Source organism: Thamnophis sirtalis, unplaced genomic scaffold, assembly GCF_051295495.1.
Source record: "Thamnophis sirtalis isolate CommonGarterSnake01/CBP01778 unplaced genomic scaffold, rThaSir2_p1.2 scaffold_6, whole genome shotgun sequence".
In the NCBI taxonomy this organism is placed as follows: domain Eukaryota; kingdom Metazoa; phylum Chordata; class Lepidosauria; order Squamata; family Natricidae; genus Thamnophis; species Thamnophis sirtalis.
Genome location: NW_028261386.1, coordinates 6,687,104 through 6,713,957, shown reverse-complemented (window position 1 = coordinate 6,713,957; position 26,854 = coordinate 6,687,104). Strand labels below are relative to the sequence as shown.

General features: G+C 41.8%; 1 protein-coding gene across 4 annotated transcripts in view; it reads left to right on the top strand.

Annotated features, from left to right (window-relative positions):
• The window catches only part of NF1 (neurofibromin 1), a 270,036-nt gene that overhangs the window by 205,512 nt on the left and 37,670 nt on the right, over positions 1–26,854 (top strand). For all 4 annotated transcript variants that reach the window (XM_087717167.1, XM_087717166.1, XM_087717165.1 and 1 more), the window contains 6 exons: positions 313–745; positions 2,801–3,141; positions 5,112–5,314; positions 10,031–10,224; positions 12,237–12,377; positions 15,269–15,548. In XM_087717167.1, the coding sequence (XP_087573293.1) occupies positions 313–745; positions 2,801–3,141; positions 5,112–5,314; positions 10,031–10,224; positions 12,237–12,377; positions 15,269–15,548 (1,592 nt within the window). The remainder of the gene's footprint in view (positions 1–312; positions 746–2,800; positions 3,142–5,111; positions 5,315–10,030; positions 10,225–12,236; positions 12,378–15,268; positions 15,549–26,854) is intronic.

Below are 26,854 nucleotides of genomic sequence, written 5' to 3'. Positions count from 1 at the left end.
CCCGCAACCCACATGTCCCACATGGACAGCTAGTAAATGTGGCCCCACAAGATTTATAAACCTCTAACATTATTATGTGATTTATATACATTAACTACTATATATCAGATATTTTATATGTGGCCCAAGACATTTCTTTTTGCCATCAGGCATGCCAAAAGGACAGATTACTGTGTTGTATCCTACATACCTCTTTACAATCACTTTACTAAATTAACCTAGACATTCAAAAATAAATCAATTTCCGTTGTTATTTATTTTCTGTGTTATAAGCAATTGTATAATTGTGATTTATCTCCCCCCCCCATCTAGGTTTAAGACCGGCCAAATCAATGGGGACTTGCTGATATATCACGTTTTGCTGACGCTGAAGCCTTACTACGCCAAGCCATATGAGATCGTAGTGGACCTCACTCACGCCGGGCCCAGCAACCGTTTCAAGACAGACTTCCTGTCCAAGTGGTTTGTAGTTTTCCCGGGATTCGCTTACGAAAATGTCTCTGCCGTCTTCATCTACAACTGCAACTCGTGGGTGAGGGAGTACACCAAGTACCACGAGCGACTCCTGACGGGCCTGAAAGGCAGCAAGAGGCTCATTTTCATTGACTCGCCTGGGAAATTGGCCGAGCACATAGACCACGACCAACAGAAACTTCCAGCGGCCACTTTGGCTTTGGAAGAAGACTTGAAAGTTTTCCACAATGCCCTCAAACTGGCCCACAAAGACACCAAAGTTTCTATTAAAGTAAGTCCCGTGCTTTCGATCTCTGGTTTACTGTATGTTCGGCATTTACAGCAGCTTTTCCCCAATCTGGGATCTTGCAGTAAGTGCTTCTCAACCAAGAAGCAATTGGACTTTCGGGTTTTTCTTTGAAGACGTTTCGCTTCTCAAACAAAAAACTCCAGTTGCCTCTTGAAAAAAGCACCTTTGGGAGACAAACCATGACCTGGATGACTGAGAATTTTCATAGACATTCTCAATCATGGCCACTTTAAGATGAGTGAACTTAAATCCAGGATTAGAATAAAATAGAATAACAGAGTTGGAAGGGACTTTGGAGGTCATCTAGTCCAACCCCTTAAAGACTTGCAGTGTTGGGGTAACTTCTGGAGGCAAGCTGTTCCACTGATTAATTGTTCTAACTGTCAGGAAATTTCTCCTCAGTTCTAAGTTGCTTCTCTCCTTGATTAGTTTTCACCCATTGCTTCTTGTTCTACAATCAGGTGCCTAGGAGAATAGTTTGACTCTCTCTTCTTTGTGGCAACTCCTGAGATATTGGAAGACTGCTATCATGTCTCCCCTAGTCCTTCTTTCTATTAAACTAGACATACCCAATTCCTACAACCGTTCTTCATATGTTTTAGTCTCCAGTCCCCTCATCCTCTTTGTTGCTCTTCTCTGCACTCTTTCTAGAGTCTCAACATCTTTTTTACATTGTGGTGACCAAAGCTGGATGCAGTATTCCAAGTGTGGCCTTACCAAGGCCTTATAAAGTGTATTAGCACTTCATGTGATCTTGATTCTATCCCTCTGTCAATGCAGCCTAGAACTGTGTTGGCTTTTTTGGCAGCTGCAGCACACTTAATCAAGCATAATATACATGAGAAGGGGTGTGAAGGCTCAGTGGTTAAAGACACTGAGCGTATCAGCTGGAAAGCCCAGGTCTGAGACCCGAGTGCCACACAATAGGTTGAGTTCCCAGTCCTTGCCCCAACCCCAGCTCCTGCCCACCTATCAGTTTGAAAGCATGAAAATGCGAGTGGATAAATAGGTACCACTTTGGTGGGAAGGTAACAGCAAACCGTGTACTTTTGGCATATACCATACTAGCCACATGACCACAGAAAATGTCTCCGGGCAATGCTGGCTCCCTCAGCCAAGAATCAGAGATGAGCACTGTGCCCTAAAGTTGGACACAACTGGACAGTCTTGACCTAATATTATACAAATTCCTTGCACACATTTTGCATAACTTTCATTGCTTATTCTTTAACTTATTAGCTAGTTGTAGTAAGTCAGATGAAATAGTCATGTATTTTCTACTTGAAAAACCCTGACCCTTAAGAACAGGGGTGCTTGGCCACACCCATCCAAGAGCCAAGGTGGCGCAGTGGTTAAATGCAGCACTGCAAGCTACTGCTAGATCAGCAGGTCAGCGGTTCAAATCTCACCGGCTCAGGGTTGACTCAGCCTTCCATCCTTCCGAGGTGGGTAAAATGAGGACCCAGATTGTTGGGGGCAATATGCTGACTCTCTGTAAACCGCTTAGAGAGGCCTGAAAGGCCTATGAAGCGGTATATAAGTCTACTGCTATTGCTATTGCTATTGCCATCCAGTTGGCCGCGATGACCAGGCCATGCCCACTCCAGCCCCCCCAAGGGCAAACGTGGCCCATAATAGGCTCAAGTTTGACACCCCTACTTAAGAAGAACTGATTTGGATTCCAGCTGATTATAAATATTGTAATAATAAAAAATGTCCTTTCCTATTATATTGGTTGCTATCCTGCCATTTTCAAAACGTTTCAAAAGAAAATTAAAGTCTATTGCGGAGGGGGAACGGGGGGGGGGGAATCTCTTTTTTTCTCTGTAAGGGAGTACCCATAACTTAGGGGTGTCCAACCTTGTCAACTTTAAGACTTGTGAACTTCAGTTCCCAGAACGGCTGTTTGGGGAATTCTGGGAGTTGAAGTCCACAAGTCTTAAAGTTGCCACGTTGGACACCCCTGCCATAGTTGATGCTACTTGGGGCGCCTTGGATTTTTTTCTCCCACTCAAACTCAATGCTTGTTTTCCACAGGTTGGCTCCACAGCTGTCCAAGTGACTTCAGCTGAGCGCACCAGAGTCCTGGGCCAGACCGTGTTCCTGAATGACATTTACTACGCTTCTGAAATAGAAGAAATCTGCCTTGTGGATGAGAACCAGTTCACCTTAACCATTGCCAACCAAGGCACCCCTCTGACTTTCATGCACCAGGAGTGCGAAGCTATTGTACAGTCCATCATTCATATACGGACACGATGGGAATTATCCCAGCCCGACTCTATACCCCAACATACCAAAATCCGTCCCAAGGATGTGCCAGGAACCCTGCTGAACATCGCTCTGCTTAATCTAGGGAGCTCAGACCCAAGTCTACGGTACGTCTCATCTTCATTTGGGGAGGGATTTTGAGGCCTCATTTCATAGGAGTCCAGCTGCAGCTAGTCCTCGACTTAACGACCACCATTGAGCCCAAAATTTCCATTGCTAAGCAAGGCAGTTGGTAGGTGAGCCATGCCCCATTTATGACCTTTTTGCCACGGTTGTTAAGCGAATCACTACAGCTGTTAAGTGAAACCTACATATAAGGCCAGTCTGGCTTCCTGCACTGACTTTGCTTATCAGAAGCTTCCTAGAAGGTTGAAAATAACAATCTCAAAACATGCTGTGACCGTCTTTTAATATACGCCAGTTATGAAGCCCCTAAAGTTTGTTCACGTGACTCTGGGGATGCTGCAATGGTCATACGTGTGAGAACTGGTCATAAATCAGTTTCTTCTGTGTCCTTGTAACTTTGAACCATCGTTAAATAAATGGTTGTAAGTCGAGAACTACCTGCATAGAAACTAGAAGTGTGTTGCTCTGCATAGCTGGATTTTTTTTCCTCTTCCAGATTCTTTGCTTTCTTTAACTCGATATTGAGGCTGATTATTTTCCCCTTGCCTTTTTCTCCCTATTACAGGTAGTCCTCAACTTATGGCCACAATTGAGCCCAAAATTTATGTTGCTAAGAGAGAAATTTAGTTTTGCCCCATTTTACAATTTTTTGTGCCCCATTTGTTAAAGGAATCTGGCTTCCCCATTGCCTTTGCTTCTCAGAAAGTTGCAAAAGGGGATCATGTGACCCTGGGATACTGCAGCCGTCATAAATGTGAGTCAGTTGTCAAGCATCCGAATGTAAATCGGGGCTGCTGCAATGGTCATAAGTTCGAAAACCGGTCATAAATCACACTTTTCAGTGCCATTGTAACTTTCAAACGGTCACTAAGCAAACTGTTGTAGGTCAAGGACTACCTGTGCATAATTTGTTTTCCTTTCACCGAAAACTGTTTCTGTAAAGTGTATTTTGGGAAAGCAGGAGGGGAACATGCATCCCATTCATTGATTTTTATGGCTCAAGTCAGATTGCCCAGTTTGAAAGCATTTTGATGAACTGAAACGCTGGCTCTGATTAATCAGTTAGTATATTTTTAAAAGTCTTTATTCTACTGAATACAAATACTTAAAAAAAAAAGCAGGTAGGTTTGCTGGCACCTTTCAAAAGAGACATTTCTCACACAGACACACTCGCTCTTTCGTCTCCCCAGGAGGGAAAGGCTGTTTTAAGGTAATGCCAAGGAAAGTGCTTGTATGTATCATCTAAAACAGAGCATGGAGTTTTTCTTAGAATGATATGACAGGGGGTCCTTGACTCACGTACACAGTTGAGCCCAGAATTTCTGTTGCTATGAGTGAGTTTTGCTCCATGTTATGACTTTTCTTGCCACAGTTGTTAAGTGAATCGCGGTGGTTGTTAAAAGTTAGTAACATGGCTGTTAAGTGAATCTGGTGAAGTGAAGGTCACAAAAGGTGATCACATGAGCCTGGGGACCTCTGCAACCGTCATAAATATGAGCACCTGGATTTGGATCACGTGACCATGGGGAAGCTGCAGTGAAAAATAGTCATGTCGCTTTTGTTCATTGCCATTGAAACTTTGAATGGTCATTAAATGAGCTGTTGTAAGTTGAGGATTACCTGTAATCTCTCACCTGTTAGTTTGATGTAGATTTCATCACCCCCTAATGGAGGGAGCTTCCTAGGGCTGACCAAATACGTTTCTTGAGTCGATTGGGGTGGGTGGGTGTCAGAAGCCAAATATGCTGATATCAATGTTAAGAAATCAGTTGAGTTGGACAGCTATAGAAATTGAATGAATGAATGAATGAATGAATGAATGAATGAATGAATGAATGAATGAATGAATGAATGATGAATGAATGAATGAATGAAATAGGTCTCTGAACATAGACTTTCTGGACTTCCCCAAGGAAACATTTTTTAACGCATTCCTTATTTTTTGTTGCAGGTCTGCGGCCTATAATCTTCTCTGTGCCTTAACTTGTACTTTTAATTTAAAGATTGAAGGCCAATTACTGGAAACGTCAGGTCTCTGTATCCCTGCAAACAACACTCTTTTCATTGTCTCCATTAGTAAGACTCTGGCAGCTAACGAACCCCACCTTACCCTAGAGTTTTTGGAAGAATGCATTTCTGGATTTAGCAAGTCTAGTAAGTAATATGACTTCACTTTTCCTGTTTATACAAGGTAAATAACTAGTATGGCTTGACAGCTCCGATGAGAAAGTCAGCAGCGCAGATATTGGGGCTAAATGGAAGGGTGGCTGTATTTAATAATAGTAATAATACAGCGAATCCTCACTTAACAGTGGTAATTGGAGCCAGAATGTCAGAGTTTTGGCAGTATGACTATTATTATGAGATAAACCCAGGAGCAAAACACAGCACACAGAGCCTTTAGACAATTAACAGTGGTTTATATATACATATTTACAGACACATGGTAGATAAATCCCTTACCACTCAGCTACGGACACAAGGAGAGAAATGAGATACATGATGAGAAAGATGGCCACTTATATATAGACACCTCTTAAAAGAGTAAATGACTTGTGTGGACCCCACCAGGGTCTCAAACTGGCTATACCTGTGTTGCTGATTCATCCTCATTGCATCAGTTTACATCTTACAATCTTACATCAGGTGGCAGCTACTAGATCCTCAGTACTTGACACAGAATTTCTGTCACTAAGCAATGCAGTCGAAAAGTGTGAGGTCACGTGATCACGTTGCTTAGCAATGGCAATCCCCCATTGTTGTCATTAAGCGAGGATCATGAGTCATGTAGTAAGGACATCCTGGCAACTTCCTGACAGCTTCCAGCAAGCAAAGTCGATGGGGAAGCCAGCAGAAAGTCACAAGTCACAAGCAGGCCAGTAAGTGTGTAAGGAGCTGTTGCAGCACAAGTGTGGCGGGACCAAAGGTAGCTACTGCTAGGTGGGAGGGGGTGCGGCAGTGGCCACCGTGGCAATAATGTAATAAAAACGAAGGCATTACCTGAAAAATGCACAGTTGGAGAGTTGGAGAAGTGTGTATATTACCTCTCTCAGACCAATTAGATTGCACAGGTTGGGTCTCCTCCGGATTCCATCTGCCAGCCAATGTCGGCTGGCGACTCCCCAGGGGAGAGCCTTCTCTGTTACAGCTCCGGCCCTCTGGAATGAGCTCCCTGTTGAGATCCGGATCCTTACTACCCTCCCGGCCTTCCGCAAAGCCACCAAGTCCTGGCTGTTTCAGCAAGCTGGGGGGAGCTGAGAAGCATCTACCTCCATAGAAATTGTGAATGTTGGTTTTGTTTTTAATATGTTGTCTTGTTCCCCCCTTTCCCTTGTCTTTTGTGAGCCGCCCGGAGTCCTCCGGGAGTGGGTGGCATACAAGATAGATAGATAGATAGATAGATAGATAGATAGATAGATAGATAGATAGATAGATAGATAGATAGATAGATAGATAGATAGATAGATAGATAGATAGATAGATAGATAGATAGATAGATAGATAGATAGATAGATAGATAGATAGATAAATAAATAAATAAATAAATAAATAAATAAATAAATAAATAAATAAATAAATAAATAAATAAATAAATAAATAAATAAATAAATAAAAGCAACACACCCTGGGCATATAGTCAATAAAGTTAAGAGTTTTAGTAAATCCAATTAGTAAAAGCCAGATTTACATTGAAATATGAAAATTGTTCTTTTAAAAAACCCTGACGAGGTAGAGCTAAATATATATTTTAGGAACCCTGAATTAATTCTACAAATATGGCACCACATTAAAAACAACATTAGCCCCATTTCTTTTACAGTATATATGGAAAGCTAATCTTAGCTTTAGATAGAATTATTATAGAATTATTGAAATGCTTAGTGCAGTGTTTCTCAGCCTTGGCCACCAGGATGTGTGGACTTCAACTCCCAGAATTCCCCAGTCAGGATGGCGAAAGGTATGCTAACTCAGATGAAGCAGAAAGAACTTTTTCTGCAACTTACAGCTTCTTAACGATCTGTTTCTTTTTAAAAAGTCTGGAAGTTGAGTCATGGCAACTTCCTGTCTTTTTCGTTTGAAACATTTCGCTGTTTATCCTAGCAGTCTGTAGAGTTTGTCAGTCATCCAGGTTTTCCCAAAGGTGTTTTTTTTAGGAGGCAACTAGACTTTCTTGGTTTTTATTCCTTTTGAAGACATTTTGCTTCTCATCCAAGAATCTTCTTCAGCTCTGGCAGGATATTGAAATATCCTTCCATCCTCCACTATCCTGCAAGAGCTGAAGAAGCTTCTTGGATGAAAAGCAAAATGTCTTCAAAAGAAAAACCAAGAAAGTCCAGATGACTCCTGAAAAAGCACCTTTGGGCTTATCCTAGTAGTTTCTTCAATCTGAGCAAATTGATTAAGGGGACCCCATATGTGTCTCCAGAGTGGTTTCATTTCTCACCTAATCTGAATAGGCTCGTTAGGTCCATAGATCGTTAAAAAATGCTGCTCCTAAATCCTTTACTTAGGTGGTCCTTAAGAGTGGCCTCCCAGTTGAACCCATGGTCTGGATCTTCCTGGGGTTTCATTTCTGCAAGTCACCTGTGGCAGCCATATAAATTTTCTCAATAAATAAATAAAATACAAGTTGAAATAAAAGAAGTGACCAGAGGATATTCAGAAGTACCATTTTGGTGGGGGCTGAACTCAGGGATGGGCTTCAAAATCTTTAGCAAAGGGTTCTCTGCCCAGTTGCTGGGTGGGTGTGGCCATGGTGGGTGGGCCTACTCGGCCTCCTGCACCACGTTGGGGGGGGTATTTTTGCCCTCCCCAGGCTCCAGAGCCTTTCCTTGAGCCTCCAGGTGGGCGAAAATGGCCTCCCAGGCTCCGAAGGCCCTCTAGAGGCTGGAAATGGAAACTTCCAGTAGGCCCGTTTTTCGCCCTCCCCGAGCCTCCGTGCGCATCCTACACTTACCTGCATCCAAAATGGGCCGTGTGGGGACTCCTGGGAGGAGCGGGAAGAGGTGGGCGGGGCCAGCCAGGAGTGGGATTTGTGGGTTCTATAAACTGCACAGAATCTTAGCTAGAAGTTCTCTCGAACCCTGTGAACCAGTGGTGGGTTCCGGCCAGTACGCCCCGGTACGGGCGTACTGGTGGCAGCTGGGAGCAGCGGCCACCATACCGGAATGATGCTTTCGAGGGGGTCACCCGCCCGCCCTTGTTCCTTATCTGTATTTAAGCCAACCGGGTCATTTGCGTATGGCGCCTGCGCGACCGCCGAGCAGCTAAAGTGTCGCAGAGCGGTGGGTGTGCATCCATGCACAGCCCGCGTGCCCGTGGTGGATGCCCAGCCCCATCGCAGCATACTGGTTGCAACGGGATCCGGAACCCACCACTGCTGTAACCCTCAGCAGCCCACCCCACCCCCACCCTGGTTGAACTTGGGATACAGGTTTTGAATCGTATTTAGGCTTGGCCAACACCCAAGGAAATACATTGCTGAATATTGGCATTCCTCATTCCAGAATATGAAATTTGAGAAGTCATGAGGCATACTGCTTTCATTGAGAAGATAATGAATTAATCACCTGCTCATTTTCTTCTTCTGGTCCAATTTGTAGTAGAAGCCTCTCTCTCTCTCTTTCTCTCCCCCCCCCCCCCCAGCATGCATGAGTCTGTAAGCTCAAAATAAATTGCAACCCACCCACCTGACATCCATTTCTGCTGGGAAGCGTGGGTGGGAAAGGAAACGAACTCCCTCCCCCCCCCCCCCCAGCATGCTTACAATTGAGACTCGCAGAGAAGACGGAGCTTTAGAGTCTCATGGGGGTGATAATTTTTTTTTAAAAAAACTGTCTGGCCGGTTTCCTGGTATTATTGGAGAAATTATTTGATATGGTCCAAGGTAAGGGGAACAACCGAGATTCCTTTGCCCCGGGCACATCTCCCCACTCAAAACAACTCTCTGTTGGGAAACAACCATGAAAACATCTCTCTTCTTGAACTTGCTAAAGGAATTCAACACAGATTTACAAAGTCAAGAGTGTGCTGTGAGCTCTGCTAATATTTGGAGAGCCTTATCCATGAAGCCTGGTATATGCATTGTGTTGGAAGGTGCCCTGCCATTGAACTGCAGCTCAAGGCCCATTTGGGTTAATTGCAGAACACCTAGAGCCGTGATGGCAAACCTATGGCACACTTGCCACAGGTGGCATGCAGAGTCCTCTCTTTGGGCACACCAACTGTTGCCCAGCCCAGCTCCACCGCACATGCGTGAATGCATCCCACCAGCCAGGTGGTGTTTGGCTCTGCTGCGCATGCGCGGGGGGCAGGGCGCATGTGCAGGCACGGGGGCGAGGCACATGTGTGGGGGCTCTCACATTGCATTTTGGGGGTTCACATGTATGTGTCCACCACCACCACCCCATTTTGGGCCTACAAGGCCTCCTGCACCAACCTGGAAGTCAAAATGGGGTGCCCTTACATTGCATTTTGGGCCTGGAAGGCTGCCTGCACCAATCTGGAAGTCAAAATAGGTAAAGGGGGCGTGGGGCGCATGCTTGGGGGATGTGTGCGCATGTGCGGGGGGCGCTCAAATTGCATTTTGGGATTGCATATGTGTGCCCATTCGCAGGCACATTTGTCAGTCAGCATCGTATCTCACACTACATTTGGTGCCAAAGGCAACTTGCCTTTCAAGAATGGGGGCCTGGACATCACCAGTCCAGGACCTCTTGGCGGAGAAAAATCCTTATTGGCTGTCTTTCTAGTACATTTTGCTTCTCCCCCCTCCATTAACTTCCAAGCTTTGTTCCAAAAGATAATTGGACAAAGCTTTTGCGCAAGACCCTTTTCTAATATGTCTCTCTTTGGTTATTTGAATTTCAGGTATTGAGTTAAAACACCTCTGCCTGGAATATATGACCCCCTGGTTGTTGAATCTGGTCCGTTTCTGCAAACATAACGATGATGCTCGGCGCCAGCGAGTCACAGCAATTCTCGATAAGCTTATCACAATGACAATAAATGAGAAACAGATGTATCCTTCCATTCAAGCCAAGATATGGGGTAGTTTGGGACAGGTACTGCTTTGGATTGATTTCCCCCACCCCCACTCCCCTCTGAGTTTTTGGTTGAAGAATAAACAATATATCCAGTACTTGATAATGCAAGATTATGTTTATGTATCCTTCCCAAAAGCCATTTCTGCCATGTCCTGGTGAAGTTATTGAAAGGACACGTACTAAAATCAAGTGTTCTCTGTTCAGAGTCATGGGTTTTTTTTTTTACAATTTCTTCCCCGTGGTTGTAAGGTTTCTGCAGTGTCACCTAGTTTTTTTCAACAAAGCTATCATTACCCGATAAGATAAGCGCTCATATTTATAAACTTGGTGGTTGCAGAGCCTGACACTGACTTGGGCCAAAAGGAAAGGATTGGACCAAGGTCACCCAGCCAGCTTCTGTGCGTAAGAAAACACTAGAACCTACATCATCCAGCACAGGAAATCAGGAGCCAGGCAGTTCAAATGAACGTAGGGTATTAATGCTCTCTACAAGAATCTGAACTACTGACAGTAAAAGCAGATTGGTGGTAGATAGGAATTCAAGGTGGGCTGGACTCAGACCTCTTGTGGGTGGAAAGGGATTCAAGATTGATAATGCAATAGCAATAGCAGTAGACTTATATACCGCTTCATAGGCCTTTCAGGCCTCTCTAAGCGGTTTACAGAGAGTCAGCATATTGCCCCCAACAATCTGGGTCCTCATTTTACCCACCTCGGAAGGATGGAAGGCTGAGTCAACCCTGAGCCGGTGAGATTTGAACCGCTGACCTGCTGATCTAGCAGTAGCCTGCAGTGCTGCATTTAACCACTGCGCCACCTTGGCTCCTAATGCATTTGACTCTTCCTTGAGGCTCAGCCTGGTCATTTCCTACATCCCTCTTCCTATTCTATCTACTACTTTAACTGCACTGGCTCTTAAGGAAGTAGGTTTCCATAGATAAGGGAGGATTTGGGTCTCTTCAGAACCAGAGCCATTACTCCACACTGTCCTCTTTTTCCCTGTCCAGAGTAAACTATAAAATATCTTTTAAACGTTAGTATGGTGTTTATTTGGATTTGTCTTTCAGGACTTTTGTCGATAATAAACTGGTAAATGAATCAAATTTCATGTGCAGAAAAACCAGCCACTTCTCTCAAAGTCAATCTTCCAGCTTCACACAGTTGTGGAAAGATTTTTTTAAATTATTATTGTCATGGGTGAAATTCACAGAGCTCTGGGTTAGGCAATTTGATTAAAGAATGTACTCATTGTATCTCATTGTTTTAGAGGACTCCTGGCACGTAATCATTTTCTTATGATAAAAGTGATAAAAACATTTAGAAAAGTAAAATTGTCTACATTCATGCTTAATTTTAATCCAAGAAATATTTCTATATAATTAAACCTTCAGGAGACCAGATTAGTTATGTATTTATTTATTATCAAACTTTTATGCCACCAATCTCACTGAGGTGACTCTAGGTGGCATACTGTATATGTGACTCAACCTTTTGATAGGCATTTAATACTGAATGATGCTAGCAAGAAGCTACTTACAACACCCAGATGAGCATAGATTAACACCAAGACTATTAAAAGCAAAATGATAATAATCAAAATCATCATTATTATCATCAAAAGCAAAAGTTTTTAAGAAGAGATTGGACAACCATTAGTCTGAAAGGCATAGGGTTTCATGTCTGAGCAGGGGATTGGATTAGAAGACCTCCCAGGTCCCTTCCAACTCTGTTATAGCAATAGCACTTAGACATATCCCGCTTTACAGTGCTTTACAGCTCTCTTTAAGCGGCTTACAGAGTCAGCCTCTTGCCCCCAACAATCTGGGTCTTCATTTTACCCACCTTGGAAGGATGGAAGGCTGAGTCAACCTTGAGCCTGGTGAGATTGGAACTGCCAAATTGCAGGCAACCGGCAGTCAGCAGTAGTAGCCTGCAGTACTGCATTCTAGCTGTTGCGCCACCACGACTCAACCACAGGTTATTCTGTTATTCTGTTCTTGACCACGGCTGTTTTCTTGCCTTTTTGACAGATAACTGATCTACTTGATGTGGTGTTGGACAGTTTTATCAAAACCAGTGCCACAGGAGGACTGGGGTCCATCAAAGCAGAGGTTATGGCAGATACAGCTGTTGCTTTGGCTTCTGGAAACGTGAAGCTGGTTTCCAACAAAGTAAGCTTTCCCCTCTTGAATTTAACTATTCAAATCAGTGAGTGGTACTTCTTTCTCCTCCTCCGCTTGTCCTCTATCTGTCTTTTGTCAGATAGTAGGGAAAGCGCTAACTGAATGGTACAAAACAACGTCCACGTCGAAAAATATTACCGCCAACCCTCGACTTACAACAATTCGCTTAGTGACCATTCTTGGTTACAGCAGCATTGACTTGTGACCATTTTTCACACTTACAACCATTGCAGCATCTCCATGGTCACAAAATCAAAATTTAGACACTTGGCAGCTGATTCATATTTATGACGGTTGCAAAATCCTGGAGTCATGTGATCCCCTTTTGTGACTTTTTGACAAACAAAGTCAATGGGGAAGCCAGATTCACTTATCAACCGAGTTACTAACTTAGCAACTGCAGTGAATTACTTAACAACTGTGGCAAGAAGGGCCGTAAAATGGGGCAAAACTTAACAAATGTCTCACTTAGCAATGTAGATTTTGGGCTCAATTGTGGTCGTAAGTTGAGGACTACCTTTATGATACAGCAAAAATAATATGAGCCCTGCTGGTCAGTGCACTATACTATAGCCAGGCAGTTATATAATTCTGGGAAGCTCAAAAGCACAGCTTTAAGGTGTTAGCAGACTCTGTTGTGATCTGACCTCAAGAATGCATGTAAAAGTATTCAATTTCAATGTTGTTGATCACATTCACTGGATTTTTTTTTAACCTAGTTATTCTTCTCCACAAGAACAGCATCAAAGAAATCTATTGTTCTCTGTAAACTGGAACTGGATTTCTAGGTTGTTGATGGGGTAGCTCTTGAAATGCTGCTTGGTTGGTCCTTCCGCCAATCACAATACAGTAGCATCCCAAAGGTGTTTTTTCAAGAAGCAACTAAACCTTCTGGTTTTCTTCAAAGACGTTTTGCTTCTCATCCAAGAAGAAGTGCTGAAGAAGCTTGTTGGATGAGAAGCGAAATGACTTCAAAGAAAAACCAGAAAGTCCAGTTGCCTCTTGAAAAAAGACCTTTGAGGCAACCATGACCTGGAGGACTGAGCATCTCCATAAATACAGTAACATTTCACTTCTTTGGAAACTTTTCTCAATAGCTTATTTGATTTGTTGTTCATTTTAATTTCCCATTTCTAAAGCAACTTAACTTCTTGATCACTCTGGGTAGCCCACAAATTTAACAGGATGAAATAGAACAACAAGTGACAGGATTCCAGGAAGTCCTCGACCTGTGACTGGTTTCTTAGCAACTGTTCGAAGTTACGATTGACCCAAAAAGGGGGACTTACAACCTGGATTCGAAGTTTAGTCAGGCCCCCTCTGCAGCCATGTGGCATAACTCTGGGCATTCAGTCACAGAGCCGTTTGTAAGCCGCCCGGAGTCCTCCGGGATTGGGCGGCCTATAAATAAAATTAAACTTGAAACTTGAAACTTGCCGCATCTGGCAGTCATGTGGCTGCATTTTATGACGGCTTTGCCTAAAATGGGCACTTCCAATTTTTGTCAAAATGATGCTCATAGCAAACTATTAACTAGATTCGCTTGACTGGAGGGCGGGGCGGGGCGGGTTATCACAGTGATTCGCTTGAGAATCACTGAGAGACTGCCTGCTGCCAATTACCTCCCACAGACCCATTAGATCTCACAGGGTTGGCCTCCTCCGGGTGCCATCTACCAGCCAATGCCACCTGGCTATTACCCAGGGGAGGGCCTTCTCTGTGGCAGCTCCGGCCCTCTGGAATGAACTCCCTGCAGGGATTCGGACCCTCACCTCTCTCCAGGCCTTCCGAAAAGCCGTCAAAACCTGGCTTTGCCGGCAGGCCTGGGGGTGATGAGTTCCCTCCCCTCTCGACATGTATGGTTGTGCGACTGTTGCTTACTTTTATTATTGTATTTTGTCTTTTATGTTCCCCCTTTTTTTCCCCTTTGAATTGTTCGCCGCCCTGAGTCCTCCCGGAGAAGGGCGGCATACAAATAATAAAATACCATACCATACCATACCACTGCAAAAATGGAAAAATTAAGTGAGTCACATGACCGTTATGCAGTCATAATGGGGAGGGTCCATTGCAGTCATAGGTCGAGGACATACGATCTTCCTAAAGTTCTGAGCTCTTTGTTTGATCATTGTCCTCGTCAATATAGGATTTAATATATGGGGGAAAGAGTTTGTTCTCAGTGGGAAAATCTTGATCTTGTTCCTCAATGCAGATATATTTTTAAATGAAGCCTACAATTGAGATCTAAAGGCTTCCTGGAAGAAGCAGGTGTTGGGGGATGATTCAAAGGAATGAGAAGTGGTACTTAATAGGTTTTGCAGGACTTAATATCCATATTAATAATGAGAAAGCAAACCAACCCTCAAAGTAACTTAGGAGCCTTTATCAAAATGCACCAAAATTTTTGTGATGCCTTTTCCCCTGGGAAGGCTTAGATCAGGGGTGACAAACTCGATTTAATTGAGGGCCATATCAGGTTTGTGTTTGACCTCAGGGGGGCCAGGGTGGGATGTGGCCAGGGGTATATGGCGAGCTTGATATCCGTTTTTGGCCTTTTGCAGTCCTCTGCCAGCAAAAACGGAGCTGGGAGGGCTGCACATACTTCCCCCCGAGCTCTGTTTTCGTTGGCGGAGGCACTGTGGGACGGTCCTTCACTGTTTCCAGGGCAGCCCCGTGGGCCAGATCTAAGCACTCTGTGGCCCGGATCCGGCCCGTTGACCTTGAGTTCGTCACGCCTATCTTAGATTGATACTTCCACCTCATTTCTTCCTTGATTAGAGACGCTTACTTAGGATCCTCATGTTCCTAAAACCAACTTTTTGTTCTGGTGTCTAAAGCACACACCTTCTAACTCAATGTGACTGGTTGTTCCCTTCCAGGTAATTGGACGGATGTGCAAGATAATTGACAAGACCTGTCTCTCTCCAACGGCTACGTTAGAGCAGCACCTCATGTGGGATGACATTGCCATTCTAGCCCGTTATATGCTGATGCTGTCTTTTAACAATTCCCTCGATGTGGCCGCACATCTCCCCTACCTCTTCCATGTCGTTACTCTGTTGGTGGCCACTGGTCCTCTTTCTCTCAGAGCTTCCACCCACGGCCTGGTCATCAACATCATTCATTCTCTGTGCACTTGTTCACAACTTCACTTCAGTGGTAAGTCTTTATTTAAGATTTATTTTTAAACCTACAGTAAGATCCATCTCCTTTTGTCTGATGGGACTCAAGGTAGATTTCAGTGGTTAGCACACTTCCCCATATCTCTGTGGGAAGGTCTGTTCCCAGAATTATTCCCCAATACTGGACCTTTTAGATTTACTAACTTAAGTAATAAGTCAAGGTTGACTCATCCTTCCGAGGTGGATAAAATGAGGACCCAGAATATGCTGACTCTGTAAACCACTTAGAAAGGGCTGTAAAAGCACTGTTAAGTGGTATATAAGTCTAAGTGCTATTGCTAATAGAATTCTTTATTGGCCAAGTGTAATTGGACACACAAGGAATTTTTTTCAGTGCATTGGCTCTCAGTGTACATAAAAAATAAATTCATCAAGAATCACAAAATAGGGAGGAGGAGCCAACGTCATGACGATATGGATGTGCAGTCTCGATGCTCCGAGACCGCAGCCGATACTTTTGCCATTGGGTGGTCCAATCGAACCTAAAACGTCCCACAGAGATGGTGAACAGGAAGAATACGTCTTGCTGACCTCAGGGACATCGCAAAGTCCCTGATCGATGCAAGAGAAGTTCTTCAAGCTGGCGACAAAAAATCCAGCCAAGGCTGACGAAGTCGGGGCGGCTCCAAAACAAAAGGATATGGAAAGAGAAAGTGTTTCCAGCTGGTGAGGAACTTTTACCGTTTTAAAAAGAGACTGCCTATAAAAAACTTAAAATTAATTTAAATTGGAGAACAGAAGACTCAAGTGGCGGAATTAAATTTGGAATGATTTTGGACAGTGGGTTATCTTACTTTTTAAATGCTATCTTCATGGATGGAATTTATGCAAGCCTTTTAAAACGAAGTTTTCTTCTTCTTTTTTTTTCTTTTATTATTCTCTGTAACCTATGGACTAAAATTTTCTTCTTTCATTATTGTGGGTTCTCCGAACTCATTCAAAAATCAGACTCTTTTTTTTTTAACTTGAAATACAAAACAGATAAAAAAAGAAACAAGGAAATTTGCAACAATAACACTGCTACTCGGAGGCTGGAAGGTTTGTGTATTGGAAATGAAACTCTCTTATTTTTCTCACTGATTATTTTGGCTTGGCACTACAAGGTCTCACTGCTTGGTTATAGAGAGTGATAAGAAGGAAAGCATACAGATGTCCCTTTGAAGTATATCTTTAACCAGAGAAAAATGAAAACAAAATGTTATTGTGAATCTATGTTTAATCTTATTAACCTTCCAAGCTAGAGCAGCTGTGTTTGTTAGCTGGAGATAATGGCACAATTTCAACAGCAGAAAGAAACCATAGGTTTGCAAAAGATATTCTCAGAAATACAGAAATTATCAAATACATATGAGAGGATAGAGGAGAAGCTGGAAGACTTAGAGCATATAACAGCAAAATATGATGAAGAAGTTGAGGATGTTTATCAAATGGAAAACATGGTGGTTAAAACCCAAAAAAATCAAAGTGGAAAATGAATATAAAGAAATTAAATTTGCTGATATTTATGGTGATTGGTTTGTCTTTGAAAAATGGAAAGAGTGGAATACTGAAAGAGGAATTAAATGGAGGGGAAATTTATCCCAGATGGCAAGATACAGAAGAAGAAAAAACAAAAGAAATTATGGATTTAAAGATAAATTTTATTAGCAATATCATTGATAATACTACTGACAATCAAAGATAAGCTGACTAAGGAAACAGCAGAAAGGCATCAAGATTACATGAGGGATCTTATAAGCAAGGAATTGCTAAGAGGAGTCCATACAAAGTTGATCAAGGAGATGATTAGAGGACTGACACCACAAATGGCAGAAGATATGAGACTGTTTTGCTATTGGAAAGATACAGTTTGATTGATGGAAGAGTATAATTTAAAACTAGTTAAACTTAGTGAAATTTATTGACAATAGATATAGTTTAAATAAATAATTGATAATGTTACTAATATATATGATGTGTAGTGTTACGATGAGTATAATTGGATATGAATATTGAATGGTACCCATGAAAGGAAGATTAGAAATCTCTTTGGATTATATATAAAGGTTAATTAAAAAAAGAACTAAGTTAGATACAGTTAAAGTTTTGATTATAAGGGGGGAAATGTTATAATACATGATATAGTTAAATGAAGGAGAGATAAGGATAACAACACATATATAGATATGGGTATAACATGAGGAAACTGGATGTAAATTCCAAACAGTGATTTGGAAAGGAGGATTAGAAAAGTTTGTTATTAAATACTATGGATGTTTAGCTAGAATAGGACATAAGGATTCAGTGTTAGTGGAGGATTTTAGAAATAGTAAATGAAAGGCCAGTATGTGGTTATGTATTAAATCTATTTTATGATGAAGGACATTTAAACAATTATAGCCAAATGAAAACAGAGATATGATGATGGTAACATGTATAAATATTTGAGTTAAAATACTTGAGTTAATATGAATTATGTTTGTTGACTGTGGAAGAGATGCACGAAAGTCTTGTAATCAACTGATACACTTTTTACAACATGTAAAGAAGGATGTTGTGTTTGTTTTGAAAAAAATAAATAAAAAAATTATTATAAAAAAAGAATCACAAGATATGACAATCATAAGATACTAAATAAGCAATCAAATCATACCCTGTTTCCCTGAAAATAAGATCTCCCCGGATAATAAGCCCAATCGGGTTTTTGAATGCATGCACTAAAATAAGCCCTCCCCTGAAAATAAGCCCTCCCCTGAAAATAAGCCTCCCCGAAAATAGTGCAAAACAACAGCAGCCATGAGGTGACAATGCTCACTGCCTCCTGCACCTCAAAAATAATAAGACCTCCCAGAAAATAAGGTCAAGTGCTTATTTCTTGCATCAAAGGAAAAAAAGACCATGCCTTATTTTCGGGGAAACACAGTACTAGGAAACTAAATAAAACAATATAAATCATAAAGTTACAAGGAACAAAGTTATAGTCATGTAGGAAGAGATAGATACTAGGAAGGATGAGAAGAATAATAGTAATACAGTTTTAGTATATAATATGGCAGTGTTGTGGGAATTAGTTGTTGAACAGAGTGATGGCATTTGGCAGAAAACTGTGTCTAGTAGTTCTGGTGTGCAGTGTCCTATAGTGTCGTTTTGAGAGTAGGAGTTGAAACAATTTGTGTCCAGGTTGTGAGGTAAATAAATATTTTTATTTTCACAGCCCTCTTTAAATATTTTCACAGCCCTCTTTTTGACTCGTGCAGTGTACAGGTCCTCAATGGAAGGCAGATTGGTAGCAATTGTTTTTTCTGCAGTTCTAATTATCCGTTGAAGTCTATGTCTGTCTTGTTGGGTTGCAGAGCCAAACCAGACAGTTATAGAGGTGCAAATGACAGACTCAATAATTCCTCTGTAGAACAGAATCAGCAGCTCCTTGGACAGTTTGAGCTTCCTGAGTTGGCCCAGAAAGAACATTCTTTGTTGTGCTTTTTTGATGACTTTTTTTGATGATGTAACTAAAGGATATTTTGCTTTGAACGGGTAGCTCAGCTTTCCTCAATTTGATGTCTTCTTCATGTACTAAGAGACCTGGAAATTGAAATTCTAATACCTAATACTAATCTTCAGAAGGCTAATCCAGATTAGCCGTACCTAATTGTTCAACTCTAATGGTCCATTGCCCCTTTTGGTTCATTTTCTCCCTTGTTTCATTTCTCTTTGTTGGCCATAATGACTACCAGAGCTCCAGCCATTGACCTGGTTGGAATCTAACTCATCCACTTGTTATACTTACATATATGGATGTACCATCCAAGCCATGCTGCCTTGTTCAAGAAATCACAAATTTATCCTACTTTATCATAATTTAGGAATGGAACATGCACGTTGGATCCTGATAAAATTAATTGTACAGGTAGTCCTTGATTTATTGTATTGTATTGTATTGTATTGTATTGTATTGTATTGTATTGTATTTGGTTTATTTGTATGCCGCCCTTCTCCAGGAGGGACTCAGGGCAGCGAACAACTCAGGGGGGAGAGGGAACATAAACAACAGTAAACATAATTAAAATACACAAAAGTCACACAGCCATACCAGTCGAGAGGGGAGAGGAACTCATCAACCCCAGGCCTGCCGGCACAGCCAGGTTTTGACGGCTTTCCGGAAGGCCTGGAGAGAGGTGAGGGTCCGAATCTCCACGGGGAGTTCATTCCAAAGGGCCGGAGCTGCTACAGAGAAGGCCCTCCCCCGGGTAGTAGCCAGGTGGCATTGGCTGGTGGACGGAACCCGAAGGAGGCCGACCCTGTGAGATCTGACGGGTCTTTGGGAGGTAATTGGCAGCAGGCGGTCTCTTTAAACGTGTTTAGTAGCCATTCAATGGCATAGAAAAATGGACTTATCACCATTTTTCATAGTTATGACTTTTGAAGCACATCCCTATGATCATGTGATCAAAATCCAGAGGCTTGGCAACTGGTTCATATTTATGAGCGTTGCTGTGTCCCAAGGTCATGCGGTCCCCTTTTGCCACTTTCTGACAAGCAAAATCAACAGGGAAGCCAGATTCAGTGAGCAATCGGGTTACTAAGTTAACAACTGCATTGAATTCACTTAACAAGTGTGGCAAGAAAGGTCATACAATGGGGCAAAACTCATTTAACAAATGTGTCGCTGAGCAGCAAAAATGTTGGGCTCAATTGTGGTCCGTAAGTCAAGGACTACCTGTATTTATTTCCAGTTCAAATCAAGTGGAGATAAAGCATAGTAATTTACTTTAGCTACGACGTGGTGGTGCAGTGATTAGAGGACAGTATTGCAGGCTGATCACCAGCTGCCAGCACTTTGGCAGTTCAAATCTCACCAGACTCAAGGTTGACTCAGCCTTCCATCCTTCCGAGGTAGGTAAAAGGAGGACCCAGGTTGTTGGGGGCAAGAGGCTGACTCTGTGAACCGCTTAGGGAGGGCTGTAAAGCACTGTGAAGCTGTATATAAGTCTAAGTGCTATTGCTATTGTTACTGCTTTGGGTGTGAACCAGGATACAGATATTTAATCTGTAGCCAGTCCTAAACTTAACTTTACCTTTCGGATGGTTGTGAGTTTGTCTGCATGTATAATATTAAAATAACGAGAGAACTAAGGTGGTGACCTTGTGCTTAGCAGTTTATTTTCTTTAAAATGGGGATGATGCTAATATTACGAGGAGCGCTAGGATAATCTTTACGGTGTAACAAAGCTGCTGGGGTGAATGGCTGTGTTCATTGGATAGGATGAACCCATACAGACCCCTCAGTGCTCCAAACCCACAAATATCTCAGCTTTGAATCTATACTAAGCTACAATCACCTAGTGGCGAATTGTGAAATGAGAGTTTTTCACTAGGGAAATATTAATTTAGGCCAGGGATCTCCAATATTGGCAACTTTAAGCCTGGAGGACTTCCTCCTAGGATTCCCCAGCCAGGGGAATTTCAAGAGAGTTATATATAATAGAATAAAAAAGGTAAAAATGCTCCTTTAAAAATTCAGATAATAATTAATAGTACTGATAGGAGAGAAAGTTTCTAGCTCGGATTTGAAATGAGGGGTCCTTGGCGCCCTCTGAGCTTGGTTGTTTTCTTGCAAACATTTCATTACCCAACTAGGTAACATCTTCAGTGCTGATGTTGTAATCTAGTTTGGGTAATGAAATGTCTGCAAGAAAACAACCAAGCTCAGAGAGCACCAGGGGCCCTTCAGCATGAATAGTGAAAACAGCACTAGGGACATAATGATACTGAAGCTAAAACTTAGACAATAAGTTAGTTCTATCCTCACTTTAGCCCTGCTTAAAATAAAGCGAAGACATCAAAAGGACCATGAATTAAAACTGGGAGTCCTTATTAGCCGCTGAGCCAGGAGGTATAACTTCTTACACGTGAGAGGGGGATGTTACATGTCATAGATGTCTTTTTAAATTCATCAGTCATGATTTAAGATCCAGTGCCTCTAGTGATCTTGCCACAAATCATTTTCAACCAAGCTTTTATCATTTCAGTGTATGAAGAGAGTTTTAATGGGATCTTTAAAATCCCCGAACAAGCTCTATAAAGAGTACAGGATCGATCTAGGCTCCACTCTACAAATTAGCACTGTCAAGTACAATTTAGAGCCTAGCATGGCTGTAAATTAGGAACACATGTAACGTTCTCAACATTTAAACGTAGAGTGGTAGACAAGGGCTTGTGCCTGTGGTTAAGTCACAGTGCAGTTTGCTGCAGAGATCAGTAGCGGAAAAAATGTGAAGCAATTAATCAATTTTTAATCTCATTTTGTGGAAGGGCCAAGTAAGCATTATTTAACATAGGGGAAAATATTACCATCACACATTGAGATGCACAAGGACAGCATATGTCCTTTATGCAGCTTTTTGTTAACCTGAGATTTCACTGCTGAAATCAAGTGACGGAATTACCAGGGAACTGGCAATAGCAACAGGACCTAGACTTATATACCACTTCCCATGCTTTTACAGCCCTCTCTAAGCGGCTTACAGAATCAACCTATGGCCCCCAACGATCTGGGTCCTCATTTCCAGACCTCAGAAGGATGGAAGGCTGAGTCAATCCTGAGCCTGGTGACATTCAAACTGCCAAATTGCAGGCAGCCGGCAATCAACTAGGCCTATCAAAGAGAAGCGTTAGGGGAGACATGATACCTTGAAGGACTGTCACAGGGGGAAAGGGTGTTGATTTCTCCTTCAAAGCACCTGAGGGTAGGACAAGAAGCAACTTGGGTGGAAGCTCCTCAAAGGGAGAATCCAACCTGGAAATAAGGAGGAATTTCCTGACGAGAATGATTAATCAGTGGAACCGCTTGTTCTTCATAGTTTTGGGTACTCCATCACTGGAGGATTTCAAGAAAAGATAGGGTAGTAATTTGTCTGGGATGGTAAAAGGACTCCTGCATTGGTGTTTACTTCCAAAAAAACCCTCCACCCCTCATTGGGTACAATGTGTTCACGTAACAACCATTGCATTCGCTTAATGACCTGCAAATAAGGTCATAGAATTGAATGACCAGCCATGTGGTGACCTGCTTAATGACTGACATGATTTATAGGAACATTTATTTTGTTTATTAAATAGATTTATATGGCCCCACAACTTACACCGCAACTCCGGGAGGCACGCCCTTTTCATGCCAATGAATGGGATGAGATCATCCAGAACCGACTGCGAACCAAACTGAACCACATACTGAACCAAAGATTTATAGACGGAGTATTAGGTGAACCCAGCAAACAGAGAAAGTTAGATTAGAAATAAATATCCAGTAAACTATGATTAATCATTGATGTGTCATGTGAATGCAGCTATTGAATGTAAAACATCAGGAAGACAATAGGGTGTAGGCAGGTGGCACTCAATCTTCAGTGTAACAGGATCTATGGGCCCAGTACTCTTCAAAATCTTCATCAATGATTTGGATGAGGGAATAAATGGGGAACTCATCAAATTTGCAGAGGACACCAAGCTGGCAGGAATAGCCAACACTCCAGAAGACAGGCTAAAGATACAGAAGGATCTTGACAAACTTGAACATTGGGCACTAGCAAAATGAAATTCAATGGTGAAAAGACTAAGGTTCTACATTTAGGCAAGAAAAACAAAATGCACAGGTACAGTATAGGTGGTACCTTGCTCAACAGTAGTAACTGTGAGAGGGATCTTGGAGTCCTAGTGGACAACCATTTAAATAAGAGCCAGCCGGGTGCAGCAGCAGCTGCCAAAAAAGCCAGCACAGTTCTAGGCTGAATTAACAGAGGGATAGAATCAAGAAGTGTTAATACCACTTTATAAGGCCTTGGTAAGGCCACACTTGGAATACTGCATCCAGTTTTGGTTGCTACGATATAAAAAAAGATGTGGAGACTCTAGAAAGAGTGCAGAGAAGAGCAACAAAGGTGATTAGGGGACTGGAGACTAAAACATATGAAGAACGGTTGCAGGAACTGGGTATGTCTTGTTTAATGAAAAGAAGGACTAGGGGAGACATGATAGCAGTGTTCCAATATCTCAGGGGTTGCCACAAAGAAAAGGGAGTCCAGCTATTCTCCAAAGCACCTGAGGGTAGGACAAGAAGCAATGGGTGGAAACTAATCAAGGAGAGAAGCAACTTAGAACTGAGGAGAAATTTCCTGACAGTTAGAACAATTAATCAGTGGAAATGGCTTGCCTCCAGAAGTTGGGAATGCCCCAACACTGGAAGTCTTTAAGAAGATGTTGGATAACCATTTGTCTGGAACAGTATAGGGTTTCCTGTCTAGACAGGGGGTTGGACTAGAAGACCTCCAAGGTCCCTTCCAACTCTGCTATTGTATTGTATTACATTATGACAAGCCTCTGTGACTCTTTGACAAGGTTGCTTAGCTTTCCTTGCCTCTCTGTCCTACCATTTCATCTGTATAGAAGGAAATTTTGAAGACAAAATAAAATAATAACTTGCCCCATCTCTCAGAAAGTTTTTATGATAGATTTCCTATACAGGTAGTCAGCATAACTGGGGTGTATTTTTTGCTAACTTCTCATATTTTTGGATGCTCAGTGGCTAAGATGCTGAGCTTGTCGATCAGAAAGGTCAGCAGTTTGGCAGTTCGAATCCCAAGCACCACATAACAGAGTGAGCTCCCGTTACTTGTCCCAACTTCTGTCAACCTAGCAGTTTGAAAGCACGTAAAAATGCAAGTAGAAAAATAGGAACCACCTTTGGTGGGAAGGTAATAGCATTCTGTGCGCCTTTGGCGTTGAGTCACATGACCACAGAGTCGTCTTCGGACAGCACTGGCTTTTTGGCTTTGAAGCAGAGAAGGACACCGCCCCCTAGAGTCAGGAACGACTAGCACATATGTGCAAGGGGAACCTTTACCTCACATATTTTTTACTTCTATGATTTGATGCCCTATTAATTACCTAATAATGGCACAGCTGCTAGCGATTTTAATAAAGTGCAGCCTCTAAAATTTCCCCATCCAGTCCTCCTTTAGAAGTTAAGTCTCCCAAAGAGCTAGACAGCATTTCTTGAAAAGTACATAACATTTCCAAACAGGAGGTTGTGGAAATATAATTAGAACATACAACTTCATTACGAAAGCAGTGCAAATAATTGCTTTCATAATAAAGGTGTAGTCCTCCTCAGAGTTGAAATAAGAGAGTGCTTTTATCTCTTTAAAGATTCTGGGCTATAGGTTAGATATATACAGGTAGTCCTCGATTTACAACAGTTCATTTAATTACCATTCAAAATTACAATGGCACTGGGGGGGGAAAGGACTTGTGAACATTTTTCACACTTATGACCGTTGCAGCATCCCTATGGTTACATGATCAAAATTCAGACGCTTGACAACTGACTCATATTTATGACGATTGCAGTGTCCTGAGGTCATGTGATCACGTTTTGTGACCTTCTTAACCAGCAAAGTTAGTGGGGAAGCCGGGTTCACTTAACAACCATGTTACTAACTTAATAAATGCAATGATTCACTTAACAAACATCTCACTTAACAACAGAAATTCTTGGCTCAATTGTGATTGTAAATCAGGGATTACCTGTATGTTCTTGTCCCCCCATACACACACACACTTTTAAGTTAAATATATACAGAATAACTGGGAAAATAAGTTGGAAAATAAGTTGAACAAGACAATACTTTGAATAATATCCTCTGTGTGTGGCTCAAGGGGTAAAGTATATGCATATTACATTTTTTTAAAATTTTCTTTGGAGCTTCCTCTGACTTGGCAGTGCTGGATTTCATATTAAATTTAACATGTTAGTTATAGGAATGCTAGCTTTCCTACAACTGAACTTGTAAGAATAGGATAGAATAGAATAGAATAGAATAGAATAGAATAGAATTCTCTTATTGGCCAAGTGTGATTAAACACATAAGGAATTTGTCTTTGGTGCATAAAAGTGTCCATAAAAAGAGAAGATACATTCATCAAGAATCATAAGGCACAACACTTAATGATAGTCATAGGGTACAAATAAGCAATCAGGAAACAATATCAATATAAATCGTAAGGATACAAGCTGGATATGATGAGAAGACTAATAGTAATGGAGCCTTAGTGAATGGTTTGACAGTGTTGTGGGAATTATTTGTTTAGCAGAGCGATGGCATTCGTGGAAAAACTGTCTTTGTGTCTAGTTGTCTTGGTGTGCAGTACAATATAGCGTCGTTTTGAGGGTAGAAGTTGAAACAATTTATGTCCAGGTTGTGAGGGGTTTGTAAATATTTTCACGGCCCTCTTTTTGACTTGTGCAGTATACAGGTCTTCAATGGAAGGCAGGTTGGTAGCAATTGTTTTCTTAAATCTTCTTAAAGCTATAGTTGAAAAATGAAATCTCCAGGTTAGCCAAATCCACGCATCTAGTGATACAGAGGAATAATCACCTGTTCAGATTTGTTTCCTGAGAAGTGCACACACACACACACACACACGCACACACATTTTAGTATGCCTAGAAAATATAAACATATCATGTTCTTGTGATCCAGATTACCAAATGGTTCACAGTGTCAAAAAGCTTTTTGTTTCCTTATGTTGTTCAATATGTCAGAATTCTTCTTGCAGAAACAAGGAAATGTCCCCGCCTATCAAACAGAAGTTTCAGAAACAAAATGCATTTGCCACTGGTTTCAAATCCATATAACTTGTAGGTTGCTTGTTCCAGTTATATATTGACCAATTAATTGCATTGGGTTTCATAGTTTTCCCAATGTCTAGAAGGCAAAAGCAGTTTAGGTTAAGAGAGTGATTTAAGGTTGATCAATAAAAAAATAGACCAATAAAGCCAAGAATCACTAAATGTCTTTGTGGTCATTCAAACTTTGCAACTTGCTTGTGCATCGTGGGCTTGCATGTCTGAATGATGGAGTGGCTGGTGGGTGACTCCCAAGGCCAACGGAACTGTATCTATATAGAGAGTCTAAAAACATTGGGTTAACTTTCATGAATAGACATTAATATAAGCTAGTTCCCAGACGTTTGCGTTAGCGTTTCAATTTTCTTTTTTTATTAGTTTATGATTGTTGTTGTTGTTGTTAGTCGAGAAGTCGTGTCCGACCCATCACAACCCCATGGACGACATTTCTCCAGGCCATCCTGTCCTATATCATCTCCCAGAGTCCATTTAAGCTCACAAATACAAAAATACAAAAGCAAATAGTAGGTGGGGAAAGGGGAGGGAAAGGGGAAGGGAGAAATGTAGCAATAGCAATAGCAGTTAGACTTATATATCGCTTCATAGGGCTTTCAGCCCTC